Raw genomic sequence first — 21,341 nt, 5'->3', positions numbered from 1 at the left:
TAGGTTGGATGCTATACGGGTGGGGCTGATGCTATGCAGGTATTTCCCATTGTGGGGGAATCTGCCACTGGACGGTGGGGCGGGGGGGGGGGGGGGGGCACAATTTCAGAACAAGAGGTTTCCCATTTGAAATGGAGATGAGGAGGAATTTGTTCTCCCAGAGGGTCATTTATCTTTTCTATCCCAATGTGCTACGGTGGCTGCTGGGTCAGCAGATATATTCTGCATTAGACATATTTTGATCTGCAAGGAAGTCAAGGTAATAGGGGTTTGGGGGGGGGGGGGGGGGGGAGATGGGGTAGCCAGCAAAGTGGAGTTAAGACCGCAATCAGGTCAGCCATGATCTAACTGAATGGTGCAGCAAGCTCAAGGGGCAAATTCATGCTCCTTGTGACCTTACATTTTACAGATAATGGGATTAGGCAAGGTGGCAGAAGTGAATACTGAGAAAAGCTTAATTCTACATCTGACCCTAACCTGAAAGCCTTTTTTTATGAAGCGCCGGATTCCGATTTAGATTTGGGGAAAGGAATCTGAGGACCCTTTCGCAAGAGTTTACTGTAGACCCCCCCCCCCCCCCCAGTCCCATGGGTAGGCCGAGTATGGTTGCTAGGATATGCCACCAGCTTCAACTGTTGTGGTCATATGACCATTCATATAAAGCCAATGGAAATACTCCTAGATTTATACAAAAGAAAGTAAAAGATTAGAAAAGGAAGGTGACTTGACTGAAAATATACGATCCTGAGGGGTGTTGACAGAGTGGATGTGGAGAGGATGATTCCTGTTGCAGGAGAATCTAGAACTTGGGGTCACCGTTTAAAAATAAAAGGCCGTCCATTTGTAATGGAGACGAGGTGACATTTATTCTCTCCGAAGGTCTGGAACTGTCTTCCTGAAGCTAGTGGTGGAAGCAGAATCTTTGGTTTTTTTAAGATGAGGTCGATGGTTTCGTGTTGAGCAATAGATTCTCAAGAGGGGGCCAGTACACCAGATGTAGATTTGAGGCTACTATCAGATCAGCCATGATCTTATTAAATGGCGGAACTGGTTCAAGGGGCCGAATGACTTACTCCTTGTTTGATTGATCGTATATTAAACTAAAAGGTTTATTTCTTTGCTGCTTGGATTGCAGTCCATTCTGAGGACAGCAATGAGAGTCAAACAGTACATCGTACAATCCAATGGTAGGACTGCTGAGGTAGGTCAGGGGTTGGCTTTCAACAGGCCTATATTGTCATGTGAGAGTACTTTTAAGAAATTGGTGTTGATAAAAATAGCTGTAGTGGATGTGCCTTTAAGAAATGGGTGTTTAGCAGTGATGTCAGAGTGTGGGTGGAGCTGGGCTGACAGCTTTATTTTCGTTTTAGGCTGTTTGCTCAGGGTGTGTTTTAGTTTCGTTTTGAGAGCTGGATAGCTGCAGGAAAAACAAGGAGCTGCATAAGGATCTCTCTCTGCAAACTAAAGACTGTCTCCAGATCAATTGTGTGATTTCAAAGTACTGACTGCTCTCAGTAATGAATTTAAACCTGATCTCTGTGTTAAATAAGGTCTTTTGTCTTATGGATGTAAATAAGGAAAGATTAAGGTTTATTTATAGAATGTTGTATCTGTGGGGAAGATTGGTGTTGATAGTTGTTAAGATGTTTACTGTGGGTTTCTAAAGTGTTAACTGGTTTCATAAATAAACATTGTTTTAATTTAAAAGTACTGTGGATCTCTGGTGCATCACACCTGTAAGGTAGGCCCGTGTGCTCCCCATAACCACAATCTATTAAAAGTGGTGGGTCAGGTGGACTCCATGATACACTTTGGGGTTCTCTAAACCCTGGCCCATAACAATATTAAAAGATTGAGTGCGGAATCTAGATGAGGTGCCTCAGTGCCTGCCATGACCTCGGAGCATCGAGGAGTTCTTTATTGCCATTCAAGTACTTTTTGAAGTGTGGTGCCAGCCATAGTTACAGGCAACTTGTGTACATCATCAGAGAATTTGTCTTTTTGAGATATGAGCTGAGGAACAAATATTAATCAGGACATCGGGAATAACTTCCCTATTCTTCTTCAAAAGATGGTATCTTTACCACCCCAACTGAGTGGGCCTGGGTTTAATGCCTCAACCAAAATCACAGCACCTCTAACAGTGCAGCACGCCTTCCGTAAGTAACTTGAAGTGTCAGACTAGATTTCTGTGCTCGGGCCTCTGGAGTGGGACTTGAACACCCAACCTTCAAATTAGATTCAAATCCAAGAGCGTCACCAACTGGGCCACACTGTGGATTACTCCCCTGCTCTTCTTTAAAATGGTGTTGTGGGTTCTCTTTAAGTCCAGTTTTTAAGAGAACATAATGGAACCCTCTGCTTATCATCATTCATGGGATGTGGGTGTTATTGCTGGCTGGGCCAGAATTCATTGCCCATCCTTAATTGCCCTTGAATAGGTAAGTTATTCCCGATGTCCTGATTAATATTTGTTCCTCAGCTCATATCTCAAAAAGACTTGATCTAAGTGGCTTGCTGGGCCATTTTAGAGGGGCAATAAACTGCTGCAGGTCTGGAGTCACATAGAACATACAATGAAGATAGAGGCCATTTGGCCCATTGAGTCTGCACCAACCCACTTAAGCCCTCACTTCCACCCTATTGCCGTAACCCAATATCCCCTCCTAACCTTTCTGGCCACTTAAGGGCAATTTAGCACGGCCAATCCACCTAGCCTGCACGTCTTTGGACTGTGGGAGGAAACCGGAGCACCCGGAGAAAACCCACGTTGGCACGGTGAGAACGTGCAGACTCCACACGGACAGTGACCCAGCAGGGAATTGAACCTAGGACCCTGGAGCTGTGAAGCCACAGTGCTAGCCACTGTGGTACCGTGCTGCCAGACCGGATTTCCTTCCCAATAGGACATTAGTGTAGCAGATGGGTTTTTTACGATAATCGGCAATGGTTTCATGGTCATCGTTAGACTTTTATTTCCAGATTTTTGCTGGAATCAAATTTCACCATCAGTCACGGTGGGATTAGAACCCGTGGCATCAGAGCATTACTCTGGGTCTCTGGATTGCTTGTCTAGTATCAATATCACTACTCTACCGCCTCTGCCCAAACACAGCTCTGCCAAGTATGCAGTGTTGAACTGGGGGCTCTAATCTAGGCTCGGTGCCCTCTGGAGTGAGTTTTTTTCTTTCATTATTTTCACGGTGATGTGGGCATCGCTGGCTGGGCTAGCATTTATTGTCCATCCCTAATTGCCCTTGAACTGAGTGGCTTGCTAGATCACTTCAGTGGCCAGTGAGTCTGGTTTCATGCAGGCGAGAGTAAGGAGAACAGGCCATCTGCAAGATATCAGTTAACCAGATGGGTTTTTAAAATAAATTTAGACTATCCAATTATTTTATTTTCCAATTAAGGGGCAATTTAGCATGGCCGATTCACCTACCTTGCAGACCTTTGGGGTTGTACGAATGAGACCCACGCAGACACAGAGAGAACGTGCAAACTCCACATGCCCAGTGCCCCAGGGCCAGGGTCGAACCTGGGACCTTGGCGCTATGAGGCAGCAGTGCTAACCACTGTGCCGCCGTGATGCCCAACCAGATGGGTTTTTAACAACAATTGAAAATAGTGTTGTGGTCACCACACTGAGACTAGCTTTCAATTACAGGTTTCTGCTGTGGTGGGATTTGAACCTGTGTCTCCAGAGGATTATCCTCTGGATTACTAGTCCAGTGACATTTCCACTACATTACCATACCACCCCACCCTCACCCTGAGATTTGAACCCACGACCTCCCGAGGCACAGGCAAGAGCCATGGGTCAGGATGCACATTACTGCTGCTTCAGGCCTTTCTTCTTGTACCTATACATTCACTGTCTTCTCTTTCACCCAGAATTTGAGTCATCCATCTACCTCTCTCCGAACGCAGGACGGCCTGTTCCCAAGGCAGACAGCAGCAACACTGCCATCCTGATTGGCTGCCTGGTCGCCATCATCCTCCTCCTGCTGATTGTCATCTTCATCATCCTCTGGAGGCAATACTGGAAGAAGATCCTTGGCAAGGTAAGGTCTCAGGGCCCAGCTGGTGCAGCCTACGAATTCCCTAAACCTTGCAGGCCACAATTTGGCATCCTGTGACCAATTCTGGCCTCGCAAGGCACAGTAAACGATGCAAACAAGAAACAGCTTTATAAGAACGATACCAAAACAGAGAGCTTATAGCTGACAGGCAAGGTTAAACTGGCTGGGGCTCGTTAATATAGAAAAGAGGTAACTGAGGTAGAAGTCTTTCAGCATTATTCAGCAGTTCAATAGGGTACACTTAGAAAAGATTCCTTTCCGCCTGGGAACATTTCAAAACTAGCGAACTTCATTCTTTTTTTTAAATAAACATTTTATTGTGGTATTTTTGGTATAGTAACAACAACCAAATAAATAATATACATGAAACCATGAACATAGTGCAAAAGCTATTTACCTCTTGTACAGGTCCCTCCCTTATTGACCCCCTACTCTAATCTAAACTACCCCCCCCCCCCCCCCCCTCCCTCCCGTCTGCTGACGATTAATTTTCCGCAAAGAAGTCGACGAACGGTTGCCACCTCCGGGTGAACCCTAACAGTGACCCTCTCAAGGTGAACTTGATTTTCTCCAAACAGAAAAGGCTAACCATGTCCAATAGCCAGGTCTCCGACTTCGGGGGCTTTGTGTCCCTCCAAGCTAATAGTATCCGTCTCCGGGCTACCAGGGAAGCAAAGGCCAGAACGTCTGCCTCTTTCTCCTCCTGGATTCCCGGGTCTTCTGACACCCCGAAAATCGCCACCTCTGGACTCGGCACAACCCTTGTTTTTAACACCGTGGACATGACGTCTGCAAACCCCTGCCAAAATCCCCTAAGCTTTGGACATGTCCAGAACATGTGGACATGGTTCGCTGGTCCTCCCGCAAATTTTGCGCACCTGTCCTCCACCCCAAAGAATCAATTCATCTGGGCCACTGTCATGTGAGCCCAGTGAACAACCTTAAATTGTATCAGGCTGAGCCTGGCACATGTTGCGACGTGTTGACTACTCAACGCGTCTGCCCATAGACCATCCTCTGTTTCATCTCCCAGCTCCTCCTCCCACTTGTGCTTCAGCTCCTCGGTCTGCATCTCCTCTGACCCCAAAAGCTCCTTATAAATGTCCGAGACGCTCCCTTCTCCTACCCACCCTCTGGAAACTACCCTTTCCTGAATCCCCATTAGCGGTAGGAGCGGGAAGGTTGACACCTGTTAGGGGACTTCATTCCTAAGGACACATCTAGAGGAACAGAAAATTAGGTGCTTCAACTTTGCAAAACCTTGGTTAGACAGTACCCTGGAGTCCAAGCGGACCATCCTGGCTATCACATCTTCGGAAACATATGTTGCCTTTAAGGGAGTGCAGCTGCCATGTGTCAGAATGATGCCTGGAATGCAAGGGTCAAACCACAGTGAAAGATTACACAACTTAAAATTCCATTCCCTGGAATTCCGAAGATTGTCGGATGATCTGATTTGAATTTTCACGATATTAGGGGAGGCAGATAGGGTAGGTAGAGATGAACTATTTCCACTGTTTGGGAAGTCTAGGACGATTCTCTGTTCCCACCACCACCTATGATTTCCAGGCGGTGTGGGGTGGCTTTAATGGGAAATCCCATTGACAAGCGACAGGAGTAGAGAATCCTGCCGTTCGTTGGATTCACCATCCTCGCTAGTAGCGGTAGCAGGGCGGACTCTCAGCAGAGAATCCCTGAAGAACAGGGGAGATTTAATTGAAATTTTCTAAAGACCTTCGATTAGGTACCACATCAGGTCGGAACATGTGAAGGGAGGGAGGGAAGGAGTAGCAGAATGGATGAATGGCAAATTGCTGGCAAAATAGGAAACTCGGGGGCAAAGTGGCACTCGACAAAGATCGGTGCTAGGATCAAACTGTTAACTTCTTTACATAAACGGTACTGCGAGCGGGTGGTGAATCATAGAATCAAAGTGCAGAAGGAGGCCATTCGGCCCATCGAGTCTGCTTCGGCATTTGGAAAGAGCATCCTACCCAAGCCCAAACCTCCACCCTGTCCCCACACCTCCACCCTATTCCTGTTACCCCAACTGAATCTTTTTTGGACATTAAGGGCAATTTAGCATAGCCAATCTACCTAACCTGCACATCTTTGGACTGTGGGAGGAAATCCGAGCACCCGGAGGAAACCCATGCAGGCACAGTGGTTAGCACAGTTGTTTCACAGCTCCCGGGTCCCAGGCTTAGGTCACTGTCTGTGCAGTGTCTGGACGTTCTCCCCGTATCTGCGTGGGTTTCCCTGGATGCTCCGGTTTTCTCCCACAGTCTCCCACAGTCCAAGAATGTGCAGGAGATTGGATTGGAGTTTGCGGTCATAGCCACGGTAATGGAGGAGAGAGTGGACCTTTGGTGGCCGGAGCACATGGAGAGGAGGAAGGCTGATGTCATGGCCTTCGCCTCTCTGATTGCACGGCAGCGAATTTTCCTGGAGTAGCGGTCGGCATCGCCACCGGGGGTTGGGTGACCTCTACAACTTCCTGCGGTTAGAGAAGATAAAATATGAGCTGAGGGGCTCAGCAAAAGGGTGGGGGATGTTCGTGACTGTGTTTGAGGAGCTGTTCGTTGCAGGGTGGGTGGGTGAAAAAGGGGGAAACATTTGTACAGACTGTATAGTTGATTGCTGGGAAGTATGTTTCCCGGGGTGTTTATGTGTTGTAACCTGTTTTGACACGTTTGTCATAAATAAACGGTACGGGGATGTGGGACCTTAGGAACAGAAGAGGCCATTCAGCCCCTTGAGCCTGTTCCGTCATTCAACAAGATCGCGGCTGATCTGCGACCTGGCCCCATGTACCTGCCTTCACCCCATATTCCTCTATACCTTTGGCGAGCAACTCCCCAAGTTCCTTCAACAGCACCTTCCAAACCTACGGCCTATGGCGGCAAATAGGACAAAGGCAGCAGGTATCTGTGAACACCACCACCTAGAAATTCCCCTCCAAGCCACTCACCATCCTGAAATGAAATGAAATGAAATGATATGAAAATCGTTTATTGTCACAAGTAGGCTTCAAATGAAGTTACTGTGAAAAGCCCCTAGTCGCCACATTCCGGCGCCTGTTCGGGGAGGCTGGTACGGGAATTGAACCCGCACTGCTGGCCTGCCTCGGTCTGCTTTGAAAGCCAGCTAATTAGCCCAGCGTTGACTTGTAAATGTATATCAGCCGTTCCGTCGCTGGGTCAAAATCCTGGAGCTTCCTCCCTAAGAGCACTGTGGGTGTACCTATGCCACGTGGACAGCAGCGATTCAAGAAGGTGATTCACCACCACCTCCTCAAAGGCAACAAGGGATGGGCAACAAATGCTAACCTAACCAGCAACGCTCAGATACAATCAAAGAATAAACAGTCCCCACATGTCCCTTCACCAACAGCTCCAATAATTTTATAACAAATGAAAATGACAGTAAAGAAACACACACACAGGGTAGCACGGTCCAAGGTTCGGTCCCGGCTCTGGGTCACTGTCCGTGTGGAGTTTGCACTTTCTCCCCGTGTTTGAGTGGGTTTCGCCCCCGCAACCCAAAGATGTGCAGGGTAGGTGGATTGGCCACGCTAAATTGCCCCTTAATTGGAAAAAATGAATTGGGTACTCTAAAACTTAAAATGAAAAGAAACACACACACGTACTAAATTTCTATCTGGGTCTGGGGGCATGGTTCATGCGTGAATGGCCACATTTCTTTTTTTATTGGAAGAAATCAGATTTTTCTCTGCCTTCCTGACCGTTTTCCCCTGGCTGTTTTGTGAGTTGGGAATGGCAAGCATGCAATTTGGCTGGCTAGGCCAGCATTTGTTACATGTCCCTAATTTCCCATTAGAAGGTGGTGCTGAAGTCAGGGCCACTATTTTAAACTGTCATTGGAGCTGGGAGCTTTTATGGTGACCACTATGAATGTTTGGCTGGGTATCAAAAGCTTCAGCTCAGCAGGTGGTGTTAGAACTATTGTATTTGTTATCAGCATATAATAACAGAATGTGTCTTTGATCTGGTTTATTCTTTCTTGACACCCCTTGGATTGTCCAACCATAGTGGGCTGGATTCTCCGCTGTCGGGATTCTCCGTTGCGTCGGCCGCCACGCCCAGGTATTTCCCGACAGCGGGAGCTGCCCGCAATGGGAAACCCCAATGGCCGGCTGCTAAAACGGAGAATCCCGCCGATGGCAGGGGCGTGCCGCACCAGTAAACTAGTGCAGCGAGACGGAGCATCGCGCCCAGTGTATTTGCATTCAGGGTTGTCTTCAACTGATCGCGTTAATTGTTTTTCGTAAGTTCAGAAGATATAGGAGCAGAATTAGGCCATTCGGTCCATCAAGTCTGCTCCGCCATTCTATCATGGCTGATATGTTCCTCATCTGCTACCTACAATGTTACAGGCTAAGAGTTGGATTGCGAAATCAGCTAGAGCATTTCCTCCCTAGAACACATGTCCTAGGAGTTGGCAATTTAGCTTCCCGAGCCTAAACACCCTCAATGTGATCATGGCTGATCCCATCCTGGCCTCAACTCCACCGACCTGCCCATTCTCCATAACCTTTCAATCCATTGTCAATTAAAAATCTGTCTAACTCCTCCTTAAATTTACTCACTGTCCCTGCATCCACCTCACTCTGGGATGGTTTCACAGGTCGGCGCAACATCGAGGGCCGAAGGGCCCGTACTGCACTGTAGTGTTCTATGTTCTATAGCAAATTCCACAGATTCACAACCCTTTAGAAGAAGTAGTTTTTCCTCAAATCTGTTTTAAATTTCCTATCTCTTATTCTAAGATTATGACCTCTCATTTTAGAATGTCCCACAAGAGGAAGCATCAGCTCCACGTTTACTTTATCCATACCTTTTAGCATCTTGTACACCTCAATGCGGGGCAGCATGGTAGCATGGTGGTTAGCATAAATGCTTCACAGCTCCAGAGTCCCAGGTTCGATTCGGCTGGGTCACTGTCTGTGCGGAGTCTGCCGTGCTCCCCGTGTGTGCGTGGGTTTCGTCCGGGTGCTCCGGTTTCCTCCCACAGTCCAAAGATGTGCGGGTTAGGTGGATTGGCTATGCTAAATTGCCCTTAGTGTCCTAAAAAATAAGGTTAAGGGGGGGTTGTTGGGTTACGGGTATAGGGTGGATACGTTGACTTGAGTAGGGTGATCATTGCTCGACACAACATCGAGGGCCAAAGGCCTGTTCTGTGCTGTACTGTTCTATTCTATTCTAATTAGATCACCCCTCATTCTTCTGAACTCGAGAGTTTCGGCTTAAACTGTTCAATCTCTCCTCATACGACAAACCCCTCATCTCTGGAATCAATCTAATGAACCTCCTCTGAACTGCCTCCAATGCCACAACATCTTTCATCAAATAAGGGGACCAAAACTGTGCACAATACGCCAGGTGCAGTCTCATCAGTGCCTTGTATAGTTGCAAAAGCACTTCCTTACCTTTATACTCAATTCCTTTTGCTATTAAGGGGCCAGCACAGTAGTACAGTGGGTAGCACTGTTGCTTCACAGCTCCAGGGTCCCAGGTTCAATTCCCGGCTTGGGTCACTGTCTGAGCGGAGTCTGCACGTTCTCCCTGTCTCTGTGTGGGTTTCTTCTGGGTGCTCCAATTTCCTCCCACAAGTCCCGAAAGATGTGCTGTTAGGTAATTTGGACATTCTAAATTCTCCCTTGGTGTACCCGAACAGGCGCCGGAATGTGACGTTGAGGGGATTTTCACGGTAACTTCATTGCAATGTTCATGTATCCTACTTGTGACAATAAAGATTAATATTATTAAATGCCAACATTCCATTTGCTTTCCTTATATCCTGCTGCACCTGCATGCTCATTTTCTGTGACTCATGCACGAGGACACCCAGATCCCTCTGCATCGGAGCACCCCGAAGTCTCTCCCAATTTAGATAATAAGTTGCTTTTCCATTTTTTTTACTAAAATGTATGACCTCACACTTATCCAGGTTAAACTCCATCTGCCACATTTTGGCCCACTCTCCTATCCTATCTATATCCATTTGTAAGGTTATTATTTCCTCATTGTATCTTACTGTCCCACCTATTTTTGTGGCATCTGCAAAGTTGGCAAAAGAACCTTCTATCCCTGTATCCAAGTCGTTAATATAGATTGTTAATAGCTGGAGCCCAAGAACCGAATCCTGTGGCACCCCACTAGTTACATCTTGCTATCCAGAAAAAGACCCATTTATCACGACACACTGTCTCTTGTCCATCAACCAGTCTTCTATCGAAGCTTCAAAGTTACCCCTAATCCCCAGTGATCTCACCTTGTGAATTAACCTTCTGTGCGGCACTTTATCAAACACCTTCCGGATGTCCAGATATACTACATCTACCTGATCCCCATTATCTACTTTGCTTGTTACATCTTCGAAGAACTCTAACAAATTAGTGAAACATGATTTCCCTTCGTAAAACCATGCTGACACTCTGATGGATAGCACTTTGGCTTTCCAAACGTCCTGATATTACGTCCTTGATAATTAATTCCAACAATTTTCTAATAACAGATGTTAAACTAACTGGTCTGTAATTTCCCACATTCTTCCTTCCTCCCTTTTGGAATAAGCTTTTAGCATTTTTCTAATCTATTGGAACCTTTCCTGTGTCCATGGAATTTTGAAATGTCGTAACCAATGGATCCACTGTCTCTGCTGCCACATCCTTTAACACCCCAGGGTGTAGGCCATGAGGCCCCAGGACTTGTCTGCCCTCAATCCCAAGGGTTTGTTGATTTCCCTAGTGATGCTGATTGTTCCAAGTTTCACCCTTTCTATTACCTCTGAATTGCCCGTTCCTATGGGAATGGTACTAGTGTCCTCCACTGTGAAAACTGAGGCAAAGTATTGATTTAGCATCTCTGTGATTTCGGTGTTCCCCACTATTAACTCACCAGTTTCATCTCCCATGGGGCCAGCATTCACCTTAGCAACTCTCTTCCCTTTTATGTACCTGTAGAAGCTTTTGCTATCCTTTCTGATATTCTGTACTAATTTATTTTGTAATTTACCTTGGCTCTTTTATTACTTTTTAGTATCCCTTAGTTTATGTTTGAAAGTTTCCCAATCTTCCAGTCGGCCGCTGGCCTTTGCAATATATAACTTCGTTTTTGTCTTTATATATTGTTCATGATCTCCTTGTTGAGCCATGGACGTATTTAACCCCTCTGCCCAGTCATTTAACTATTTTTGACAAATTTGTTGATGGGATGGCCAGCATTTTTATTGCCCATCACTAATTTTCCCCTTCAGAAGGTGGTACAGTATTGGATCACCTTCCTGAACCGCTGCAGTCCATGTGGTCTGGATTCACCCTCAGTGCTGTTAGGGAAGGAGTTCCAGGAAAGGATGCGGCTCAGAGGGGAACTTGCAGGTGGTGGTGTTCTCATGCACATCTGCTGCCCTTGCCCTTTTTGGTGATAAGAGTTTGCGGGTCTTGTCAGTTGCTGTAGAGCATCTTATAAATGATACACACTGCTGCAACTATGCCTAGGTGTAAGAGGGAGTGGATGTTAAAGGTGGTGAATGGGGTGCCGATCAAGTGGATTGCTTGGTCCTGGATGTTGTCCAACTTCTTGAGTGTTGTTGGAGTTGCGGTCATCCAGGCAAGTGGAGAGTGTTCCATCACTTGGCTCTTGTGGATGATGGACAGGTTTTGGGGAGTCTCTAACCTGCTCTTATAGCCACCATATCTATATGGCTGGTCCAGTTCAGTTTCTGGTCAATGGTAACCCTCAGGATGTTAATGATGGGGAATTCAGTGTTGGTAATGACATTGAATGTGAAGAGAAGATGGTTAGCTGTTGGTAATAGTCATTATCTGGTACTTGTGTTCTGCTCAGGGGTGAAAAACCTCCAGGCATGCGGCTCAATCGGGGTTGGCAATCTCATCCCGCTCCCCAAGCTCTGCCCTCGCCATCTACTAATCTGCTCCTCTCCTTAGGCTCAGCGCCGGATCTTGGACGACGACCTCACTGTCCGACTCTCAGTGCCCGGCGACACGATCATGATCAACAACACGCAACCCAGCGCCTCCACAAACCTCCATTCCAACCTGTACGAGCGCATCAGCTCCAGCGACCTAGAGTACCAGGAGCCCAACCGGCTTCGCATGAAGCTCCCTGACCTGCCACAAGGGGCTGAGAACTCAGGTAAGGCATGATGGAGGGCTCACCGGGCCCAGAAGGCTATGGCCCTTTTGGATGTGTGTTGTCAGGAAGAAAAAGAGATCAACAACCAGTCAGACAGTCTGCTTGGATGGTGGTGATCAAATGTCAGATGCTGGACTGGGCCTCTTGCAGAACTGCCCTACTCTTCTTCCAATAATGCCATGTTATCTTTTCTATTCACTTGACATCAGGACCTTTCACATATAGAAGACTATAAGATTTTTGGATCATTTGATAGGGTAGCTGGAGAGAAAACGTTACCTCTGGTGGGGAGATCACTAGAAGAAGGAACAAATAATTGGGTTCAGGAACAGAGGAACTTGGGTGTATATGTATATAGGGACATAGAGTACAAGAGCAAGGAGGTTATGATGAACTTGTATAAGACACTAGTTAGACCACACCCACAGTCCAAAGATGTGCAGGTTAGGTGGATTGGCTGTGCTAAATTTCCCCTTGGTGTCCAAAGGTTAGTTAGGGTTACAGGGGATTGGGCCTAGGTAGGGGTGGTGCAGACTTGATGGGCCAAATAGCCTCTTTCTGCACTGTAGGGATTCTGTGACTGTTCTTGAGATTTGGTAGAGATGTTCCAAATCGTGAGAGTGTTTGACAGAGCAGATAGGGAGAAACTGTTTCCGCTTGTAAAAGGATCAAGAATGAGATTTAAAATGATTTGAAAAAGAATGTGATGTGAGAGGGATTGCCTGGTGGCACAGTGGTTAGCACTGCTGCTTATGGTGCTGAGGAGCTGGGTTCGATCCTGGCTTTGGGTCACTGTCCCTGTGGAGTTTGCATATTCTCCCTGTTTCTGCATGGGGTTCACCTTCACAGCCCAAAGATGTGCAGGGTAGGTGGATTGTCCACGCTAAATTGTCCCTTAATTGGGTAAAAAAAAATAATTGGGTACTCCAAATTTATTTTTAAAAATGTGATGTGAGAAAAAAAACATTTCCACACAGTGAATGATTGGGTCTGGAAGTGTGGCGGGGGCAGGTTCAATCGAGGAATTTGAGAGGGCATTCGGTGGTTATTTGAATAGTAACAATGAGCAGAGGTACGGGGCAAACACTGGGGTGTGGCACTAATTCATGATGCTCATTTGGAAAGCTGGTGCCCAGACAATGGGCCTTTCGATGCAGTGTATATGTAGTTCATTAGATACATGAAGTGTGTTTCCTGCTGCATTGCTATGTTAATGTATGTTGTGGTCCACTGACTGGATGGAGATTTTACCCCGGTGGGCATCTTGATGGGATTGAAGAGCCCAGCTGGTCAAGCGAGTAATGAAGTGACAGACAAGCTCTGAACAGCCTCTCGAACATAGAGCTCCCTGACCTCTGGTGAATTTTACACCAGACTTTGATGTCTGTTCACAACATCACATGGAAGAGATATGAAGAATAACTTCCACATGTTCTCCTAACACAACTTTGTTATATGTTGGCATCTTACTTCATCTAACCCATCAACATCTCTTTCTGTTCCTTTCTCTACAATTTGTTAATCTAGCTTTTCTCTAAATGCATCAACAACCATGGGGGTTGCTAGTGACCAGAAACTGAACTGGACCAGCCATACAAAGCCTGTTCACCACCTACAAGGCACAAGTCAGGAGTGTGATGGAATACTCTCTCCTTTCCTGGAGGAGTGCAGCTCCAACAATCTCAAGAAGCTCAACACCATCCAGGACAAAGCAGCCCGCTTGATTGGCACCCCGTCCACTGCCTTAAACATTCCCTCCCTCCACCACCGACGCACAGTGGCAGCGGTGTGTGCCATCGACAAGATGCACTGCAGTGACTGACCAAGCCTCCTTCAACAGCACCTTCCAAACCCACAATCTCTACCCCCAGAAGGACAAAGATAGCAGATGCATGGGAACACCACTACCTGCAAGCTCCACCCCCCCCCCCCCCCCCCCCCCCCCCACCACCACACACACACACACACACACCAAACACCATCCTGGCTTTGAATGATATTGTCGTTCCTTCACTGTCACTGGATGAAAACCCTCGGACTCCCTCCCTAAGAGCACTGTGGGTGCACCTACACCACATGGAATGCAGCAGTTCAAGAATGCAGCTCACCACCACCCTCTCAAGGGACAATTAGGGATGGGAAATTAATGCTGTGATGCCCACCTCCCGTGAAAGAATCAATTTTTAAAAATGTATCTGAGCCAATTGATACTTGTGGTAGTGAGTTCTACATTCTCCACCAGTCGCTGGGTAAAGCAGTGTGTCGAGATTAGATTTAATAATGGCTACATTACTTGTTGCCCCTACAACAATCAGATTACCTTTTATTCCTCTCTGCCAGTGAAAAGAGGCCCAGCCTAATCCTGATGGGTAGAAGTTCTTGGTTCTGGTATTGTTCTTTCTTGCACCTTCTCCCATGGCTCTATGTCCTTGCCGTTATATGGAGACAAGAACTGCGTGACCTTACCAAGGTCCTGTGCAAGTTAACACAGTTAACTTCCTGCTTTTCAATTCTATCCTTCTAGAAGTGAACACGAGCACGTGGTCTCTTTTCGTTATTGCTTTATTAATCTGTTTGGATTCATTTTTTGCTTAATCCTTTCATGGTATTTTTCTTCATTCTTTCATGGGGTTGTGGGGCCAGCATTTGTTGCCCATCCCTCATTGCCCTTGAACTGAACGGCTTGCAAGGGCCACTTCCGAGGGCAGCTAAGAGTCAACCACATTGCTGTGGATGTCGAGTCACATGTAGGCCAGACTGGGTAAGAACCAGATGGGAGTTTTCACGACCATCATGGTAGGGACAAATTTTATATTCCAGATTTATTAGTTGAGTTTAAACTCCACCAGTTGCCATGGAAGAGAATCTGAGCCCATGTCCCTGGAGCATTAGCATGCACCTCTGTATTACTAGCCCTGTGATATTGCCACTGTGCCACCATCTCCCCTGTTTCTCTGCATTTAGTGATTTGTGTATCTATAATCCCCAGATTTCCCCCTGCTGCTCCATCGTATTTTTGGACACTTTGGGTGCGATTTTAAGTCCCACATAACAGCCCGGAGCCATAAAATGGGGTAGATGCTGCTGATCCGTGCTTCCACCGTGTCCCTTATTTTGAGTGAGGAGCTAGCGTTTGTGTGTCAGTAGCTTGAGGAGAGGTCTGATTGTGGCATCGGTGAGCTGTCCAGGCACAGCTTTCAAACTTGCCCTCCGCCCCTTCCCCATCTCAAGAGGGAGGGGAACTGCACGGTTAATCTGCAGCTGGCGTGTGACCATGCACAGCACGTCAAAGTCTGTGAATGCCGGCGATCCTTGGCATTCTGAGGCATCGACGGTTCCCGCTGTCTTCGGGCCACCCACATTGAAGCTGATTTAATTCCGTTTATAGGATGTGGATGTCGCTGGCTGGTCCAGCATTTATTCCATCCATTCCAATTCTCTTCCCGCACCTAGTGGTGCACTCAGGCAGACCTTTGTCCGATTCCATAGCTAGTAATTCCCGGAACAGGGCGCTCAGCTGTTGCCAGGGATTTATAGCTTGAGGGGGCGCCACTCCACATCAAACAATGAGTGAACGTGAGTCTCTCCCACTCTTACCATCAGCCATTGGTGTGTTCGGAAGGATGTTGTAGGTTGACACACTCCACCTGTTTGACCATGTTATGAACGTGCTGTGCTTTGGTCATCAAGCCCTAGGGTGGGACTAGAAGCTGGAGCTTCCATCCCAGAGGCAGGGGCTGCACCACATGACCAACAACCGCCCCTAATTGCCCTTGAAAAGGAGGTGGTGAGCTGCCGCCTTGAACTAATGCAGTCCGTGCGGTGTGTAGGTACATCCTCAGTGCCGTCGGGCAGGCTGTTCAGGATTTTGACCCAGCGACAGTGAAGGAAGAGCCGATAGCTTTCCAAGTCGGGGTGGGGAATGAATTACAGGGGAACTCCAGTTCATGTTATCATTCTGCAAGCTTATTAATGCATCCCTGTATATTACACTCTGTAATAACCATATCCAGCGTCATCTGCAAATCTTGAAATTATGCTTCAATTCCCAAGATTTCAAATCGTATTTTTTTTAAAATTTAGAATACCCAATTAATTTTTTTCCAATTAAGGAGCAATTTTAGCGTGGCCAATCCACCTAACCTTCACATCTTTGGGTTGTGGGGGCGAAACCCACGCCGACACGGGGAGATGTGCAAACACCACACGGACAGTGACCCAGAGCCGGGATCGAACCTGCGCCGTGAGGCTGCAGGGCTAACTGACTGCGCCACCGTGCTGCCCCAAATCATTGATGTAAATGGTGAACAGCAGTGCTCCGAGCTCCCATCCTGTGGAATGCCAGTGCCTGGTTTTCTATCAGTCTGAGTAACTACCTTTAACCCCCCCCCGCCCCCCTTCACTGTTTCTGTCGGATCTTATCAATGCTTATGGGGGGGTGGGGCAGGACTTTCTCTTCATTCAGCTTCACTGCTTATCTCAGACATTTACATTGTAAATTTTAAATAAGAGAGTTCAATGGCCAAACCAAATAGAAGTTAGGCTTCCTCACTTAGCAACAGGAGGAGGCCATTCAGCCCCTCAAACACATTTGGCCCTTCACTTCATAGAATCATAGAATAGCTACAGTGCAGAAGGAGGCCATTTGGCCCATCGAGTCTGCATCGATACTCTGAAAGGGCACCCTACCCCCCACCTAGCCACCACGAGGGGCAATTGAGCATGGCCAATCCACCTAACCTGCATATCTTTGGACTGTGGTATGAAACCAGAGCACCCGGCGGGAACCCACACAGACATGGAGAGAACTTGCAAAGTTCACACAAAATCACCCAAGGTCGGAAATCGAACCCGGGTTGTTGGCGCTGTGAGACTGCAGTGGTAACCACTGTGCCACCATGCCACCACTTCATGGCTGCTCTGACCTTCAACTCCACACAGCACCCTTTGTTCCGTCGCCCCCTTTAACCCAAATGCAACAGGTCTCATCAATCTCAGTATTGAAAGCTCCATTTGGCTCCCAACGGCCATACCCTCTCTTTTGGGGGGGGGGGGGGGTGGAGAAAGTTCAGGGCCCGCATGCCAACCCATGATCACCCATCTACCTTTTACCATCTCCACTGGTCAAATGAATGCCAACTCTTGGCAGCCAACCCCAACCACCACTTTTTTCCCCTTGCACCTTCCAAGTGAACTCATCCAGTATCCACCATGGGGGCAGAGCTCAGGAGCCGTGTTGAAAAGGAAAATGGGAGCTTGGGATATAGGGCCATCGAACCTACTCCGTCAGTCAATTTGGTCATGGCTGAGCATCTAACTCGATGCCAATTTCCCGCACTATCCCTTTGATGTCATCGTTATCCAGAAACCTAATGAGTTTTGTCTTGAACATGCTCAATGATTGAGCTTCCACAGCCCTCTGGACTAGAGAATTTCAAAGATTCATCACCGTCTTGAGCGATCATTTCCTCCCCATCTCTGTCCTAAATGGCCTTCCCCTTAATTCTGAGGCTGCTTATCCTGTTCTGGACTCACTAGCCAGGGGGAAACATTTTATCTACATCCACTCTCATGCCCAGTAAGAATTTTGTAACTTTCAATGAGCTCACTCCTTATTCTTCAAAACTCTAGGGGATAAAGTCAGTCTCCTCAATCTCTCCTTGTAAGACAGTCCTGCCTTCCCTGGGATTAATATGGTGAAATAAAATAAAGGTCTAACTATCTGTCACAGCCTTTACTACATTAGAAAAAAACTCCCATTCATGAAAGCCCATTCAAAAATGTTATACCACCTCAAGTCCGTAATTCCTCATAAAAGCAAACAGATTTGTATTCAAATCCCCACATCAGAGACAGCTTATCCTTTAATAACCTCTTTCAGCTGTCAGTCAAACTACCCTGAGCATTCCAGGTGCCGCTCTATTGTCTGATGACTGTCCCTCCATACGAAACTGTGTCTGAATCTATAAATAACCCAGGACAACTGCATTCAGGTGAGGTGGCATTTCTGAAAAAAAGCAGGCTGCAATGCGAAAACACTTCTTTTGACAAACCACTTATTAAATCTGAGGATTTCCTTTCATTCAACTCATCAGGGTGAAAACTTGCTTGAGCATAAAATGGGCGATATCACAACGGCTGCTTTGCTGTCCGCCCAGTCCAATACGTGATGCTGATTGAAGTCAATGCGCCTGAGTATTGGCCAGGATATAAATGGGCAAACAATATGATGCCCACGACAGATTTCTACCCAGAGAGTTACGTTGGCTGTACTGAGATAGGCAACTTGCACTTTTCAAGCTGGCTAGGGAAGGTTTGGGAGTGGCAGGTGGAGGTGGGCAAGGGGGAGGTGAGAGGAAATTAGACATGGGCACAAAAAATAGGCTCAACCATCCAATATTGAACAAAGAACGACCAAAAGTACAGCACAGGAACAGACCCTTCGGCCCTCCAAACCTGTGGCGATCATGATGCCAGAACTTAAAAATAACCTTAAAGAACCGGGTCTCCATATGGCATTGCACGGACAACAAGCCGTGGAATGGATTGTTTTACTTCCTCACACATTTCCAATTTCACCCTCAATGTGCCTTCACGATTGGCACTTGTTACTTTCTGACCTGGTCTCTGTTAGCCATCAATGGATGCACTGATAGAGGGAAGTGCTGAGGACTGGGAGGAGGCTCATATGGAGCACTAATATCGTCATAGACCAACAGTGCTATTGATATGCATTGCGTGCGATAATATGCGACTGATATAGATATTGTCCATGGTATTAATGCTTTGGATGTGTAATAGTTAGTTTCTTTCCCCAAAACCACAGGAGGCCTATTGATCCTGATAGCAGATAGGAGGAATCAAAGTGGTAGCTTCCTGAGATAGGATCACAAGAGTTGCAGTGTTGATACTGGGGTGGGGTGGGCACTGCAGAGGACACAGCTCCACGGGACTTCCATATCATTGTGTTGTTCTCCCAGCGTCCTTCTTCCCCACCCCACCTCCTATCCCACCTCCCTCGTCCACCCTGCGTTTGTGCTGTTCCATCCTGTTGTTTGTGCTCATCCATCCTGTTGTTCATCCACCCTGTTGTGTTCCCTCCTCTCCGACAGCTCTTCTGTTAAACAACCCAGCCTATCACCTTATACTCTCCGCAAACCGTCACCTGATTGGAGGCCCTGGCTGCACTTTGGACCAGGTTAAGCCAATCAACACTGATGGTAAGGACCTCGCCAACTTGGGATAGCAGTTGGGTTGGGTTGGGTGGGATGGGTGGGTCGGGAGGGAGGGGAGTCTGGTGCTGGATTGGGGGTGGTAGTGGGGGGGGAAACTTTTCAGATACTCAGCCCATTGAGGAATGGTCCCTTGACTTCCCGAATTATTGTTCTTGACATGTTGGCGGATTGAGGAATCAAAGACCAGAAGACATGGGAGCAGGAGTAGGCCATTCGGCCCATTGGGTCTGCTCAGCCATTCAATGAGATGATGACTGATCTGATGAGATAATCCTCAATTCCACTTTCCTCCTTGATCCCCATAATTCTCGGTCCCCATAATAATTAAAAATCAGTCTATCACTTGGAATCTAACCCTTCCACCAAGAAACTGATAGGATTGGGGGCTGGGCGGCGGTGGGGGTGGGGGGGGGGGGGGGGGTGCTGTCTCTGTGGGACAGTTTTTACACCTCAACATGTTATCCTGCACTCAAGGCAATGGAAAATTATATTGGATGGTGGGAGTGGATGGAGTATGTAAATCACTGAAGGTTGCTCCACAGGTTAGCAAGACCCAATTCTTTATTTAAATTCTTTCACGGGATGTGAGCATCGCAGGCTGGGCCAGCACTTATTGCCCACCTCTGATTGCCCTTGAACTGAGTGACTTGTTTGAGTCAACCACATGAGTGCGTATGGAGTCACATGCAGGCCAGACCGGGTAAGGATGGCAGATCTCTTTCCCAAAAGGGGACATTAGTGAACCAGGTGGGTTTTGTGATGATCGGCTTGAATGGTCTCTGCCCCCTCCACCATACCCGCCCTCCGAAAACGGGGGCAGAAAATCCTTCCCCCTTAATTTTTAGCAAAGTAATGAAAATAAACCAAAGCAGATGGGTAGGAAGGAGATTTTCCCTTTAGCTGATGGGGTCAATACCTGGGGGCATAGATTTAAGGTAAGGGGCAGGAAATTTGAGGGGGATTTAAGGAAAAACTTTGGAACTCACTGCCGAAAGCTTGGGAAAGGTGGGAACCCTCACAACATTTAAGAAGCATTTAGATGAGCTCTTGAAGCACCACAGCTGGAAAACGGGATTAGAATAGAATAGAAAGGTGCTTGATGGCCGATGTAGATATGATGGCCAAAGGGCCTCTTTCTGTGCTGTAAGAACTCTACGACTCTATGACACAGGCATCAGGCGTTGTTTCTAGAGGGACAGAACTGAAAAGTAGGGAATTTGTTCCTTGTTAGACCACAGATAGAGAATTGTGCACAGTTCTGGCTTCAATATTATTAAAAGGACATAGAGGCAGTGGCGAGGTTGCAAACAAGATTTAGAAAGATGATGTGAGAAATGGAGTGGGTTTGCAGATCAGGGAAGGATCAAGAGACTGGCCTCTTTTTCCATTGAAAATGGTTAAGGGGTGACCTATTAGAGATATTTTAAACTTAGGAGAGGTTTTGGTAGCGAGGGTGAAGAATGTTTCCCCTCATGGGGAAGGGGGTAACTGGAGACCAGCAGTATGATAGTCAACAAGGAATCCAATGGGGAATTTGAGGAAATCACTTCACCGAAGAATGGTGGGAGTGGGTGAAGTGAATAGTATCGATGCATTTCAGAGGAAGGTAAACCAGTGTAAGCGGGACAAGGGAACGGAGAGTCACAATAGTCGATTTAGGTGAGGAAAGATGGGAGGAGATTTATGTCGAGCATAAAGACCAGTATGCACTGATTGGGTCGAATGGCCTGTTTCTGCGCACATTCCCACAGGTTAACACTCTTGTCAAACCAGGCGTCTCACCGCTGAGTCACAGCTAGTTTTGGCAATGAAGAGGGGGCTGAATTGGTACAGGAAATCGAATGGGC

General features: G+C 47.1%; 1 protein-coding gene across 5 annotated transcripts in view; it reads left to right on the top strand.

The window, feature by feature from the left end:
* Positions 1–21,341, top strand: part of LOC119976347 (discoidin domain-containing receptor 2-like) — a 187,323-nt gene that overhangs the window by 140,824 nt on the left and 25,158 nt on the right. For 4 of the 5 annotated variants that reach the window (XM_038816820.1, XM_038816823.1, XM_038816821.1 and 1 more), the window contains exons 10-12: positions 3,895–4,064; positions 12,052–12,259; positions 19,372–19,479. In XM_038816820.1, coding sequence (XP_038672748.1) covers positions 3,895–4,064; positions 12,052–12,259; positions 19,372–19,479 — 486 coding nt within the window. The remainder of the gene's footprint in view (positions 1–3,894; positions 4,065–12,051; positions 12,260–19,371; positions 19,480–21,341) is intronic. The other variant, XM_038816824.1, reaches the window with a different exon arrangement.

This window comes from Scyliorhinus canicula, chromosome 13 (genome assembly GCF_902713615.1).
Source record: "Scyliorhinus canicula chromosome 13, sScyCan1.1, whole genome shotgun sequence".
In the NCBI taxonomy this organism is placed as follows: domain Eukaryota; kingdom Metazoa; phylum Chordata; class Chondrichthyes; order Carcharhiniformes; family Scyliorhinidae; genus Scyliorhinus; species Scyliorhinus canicula.
The sequence above is the reverse complement of the archived record's forward strand: the minus strand, read 5'-3'. Positions and strand labels throughout refer to the sequence as shown.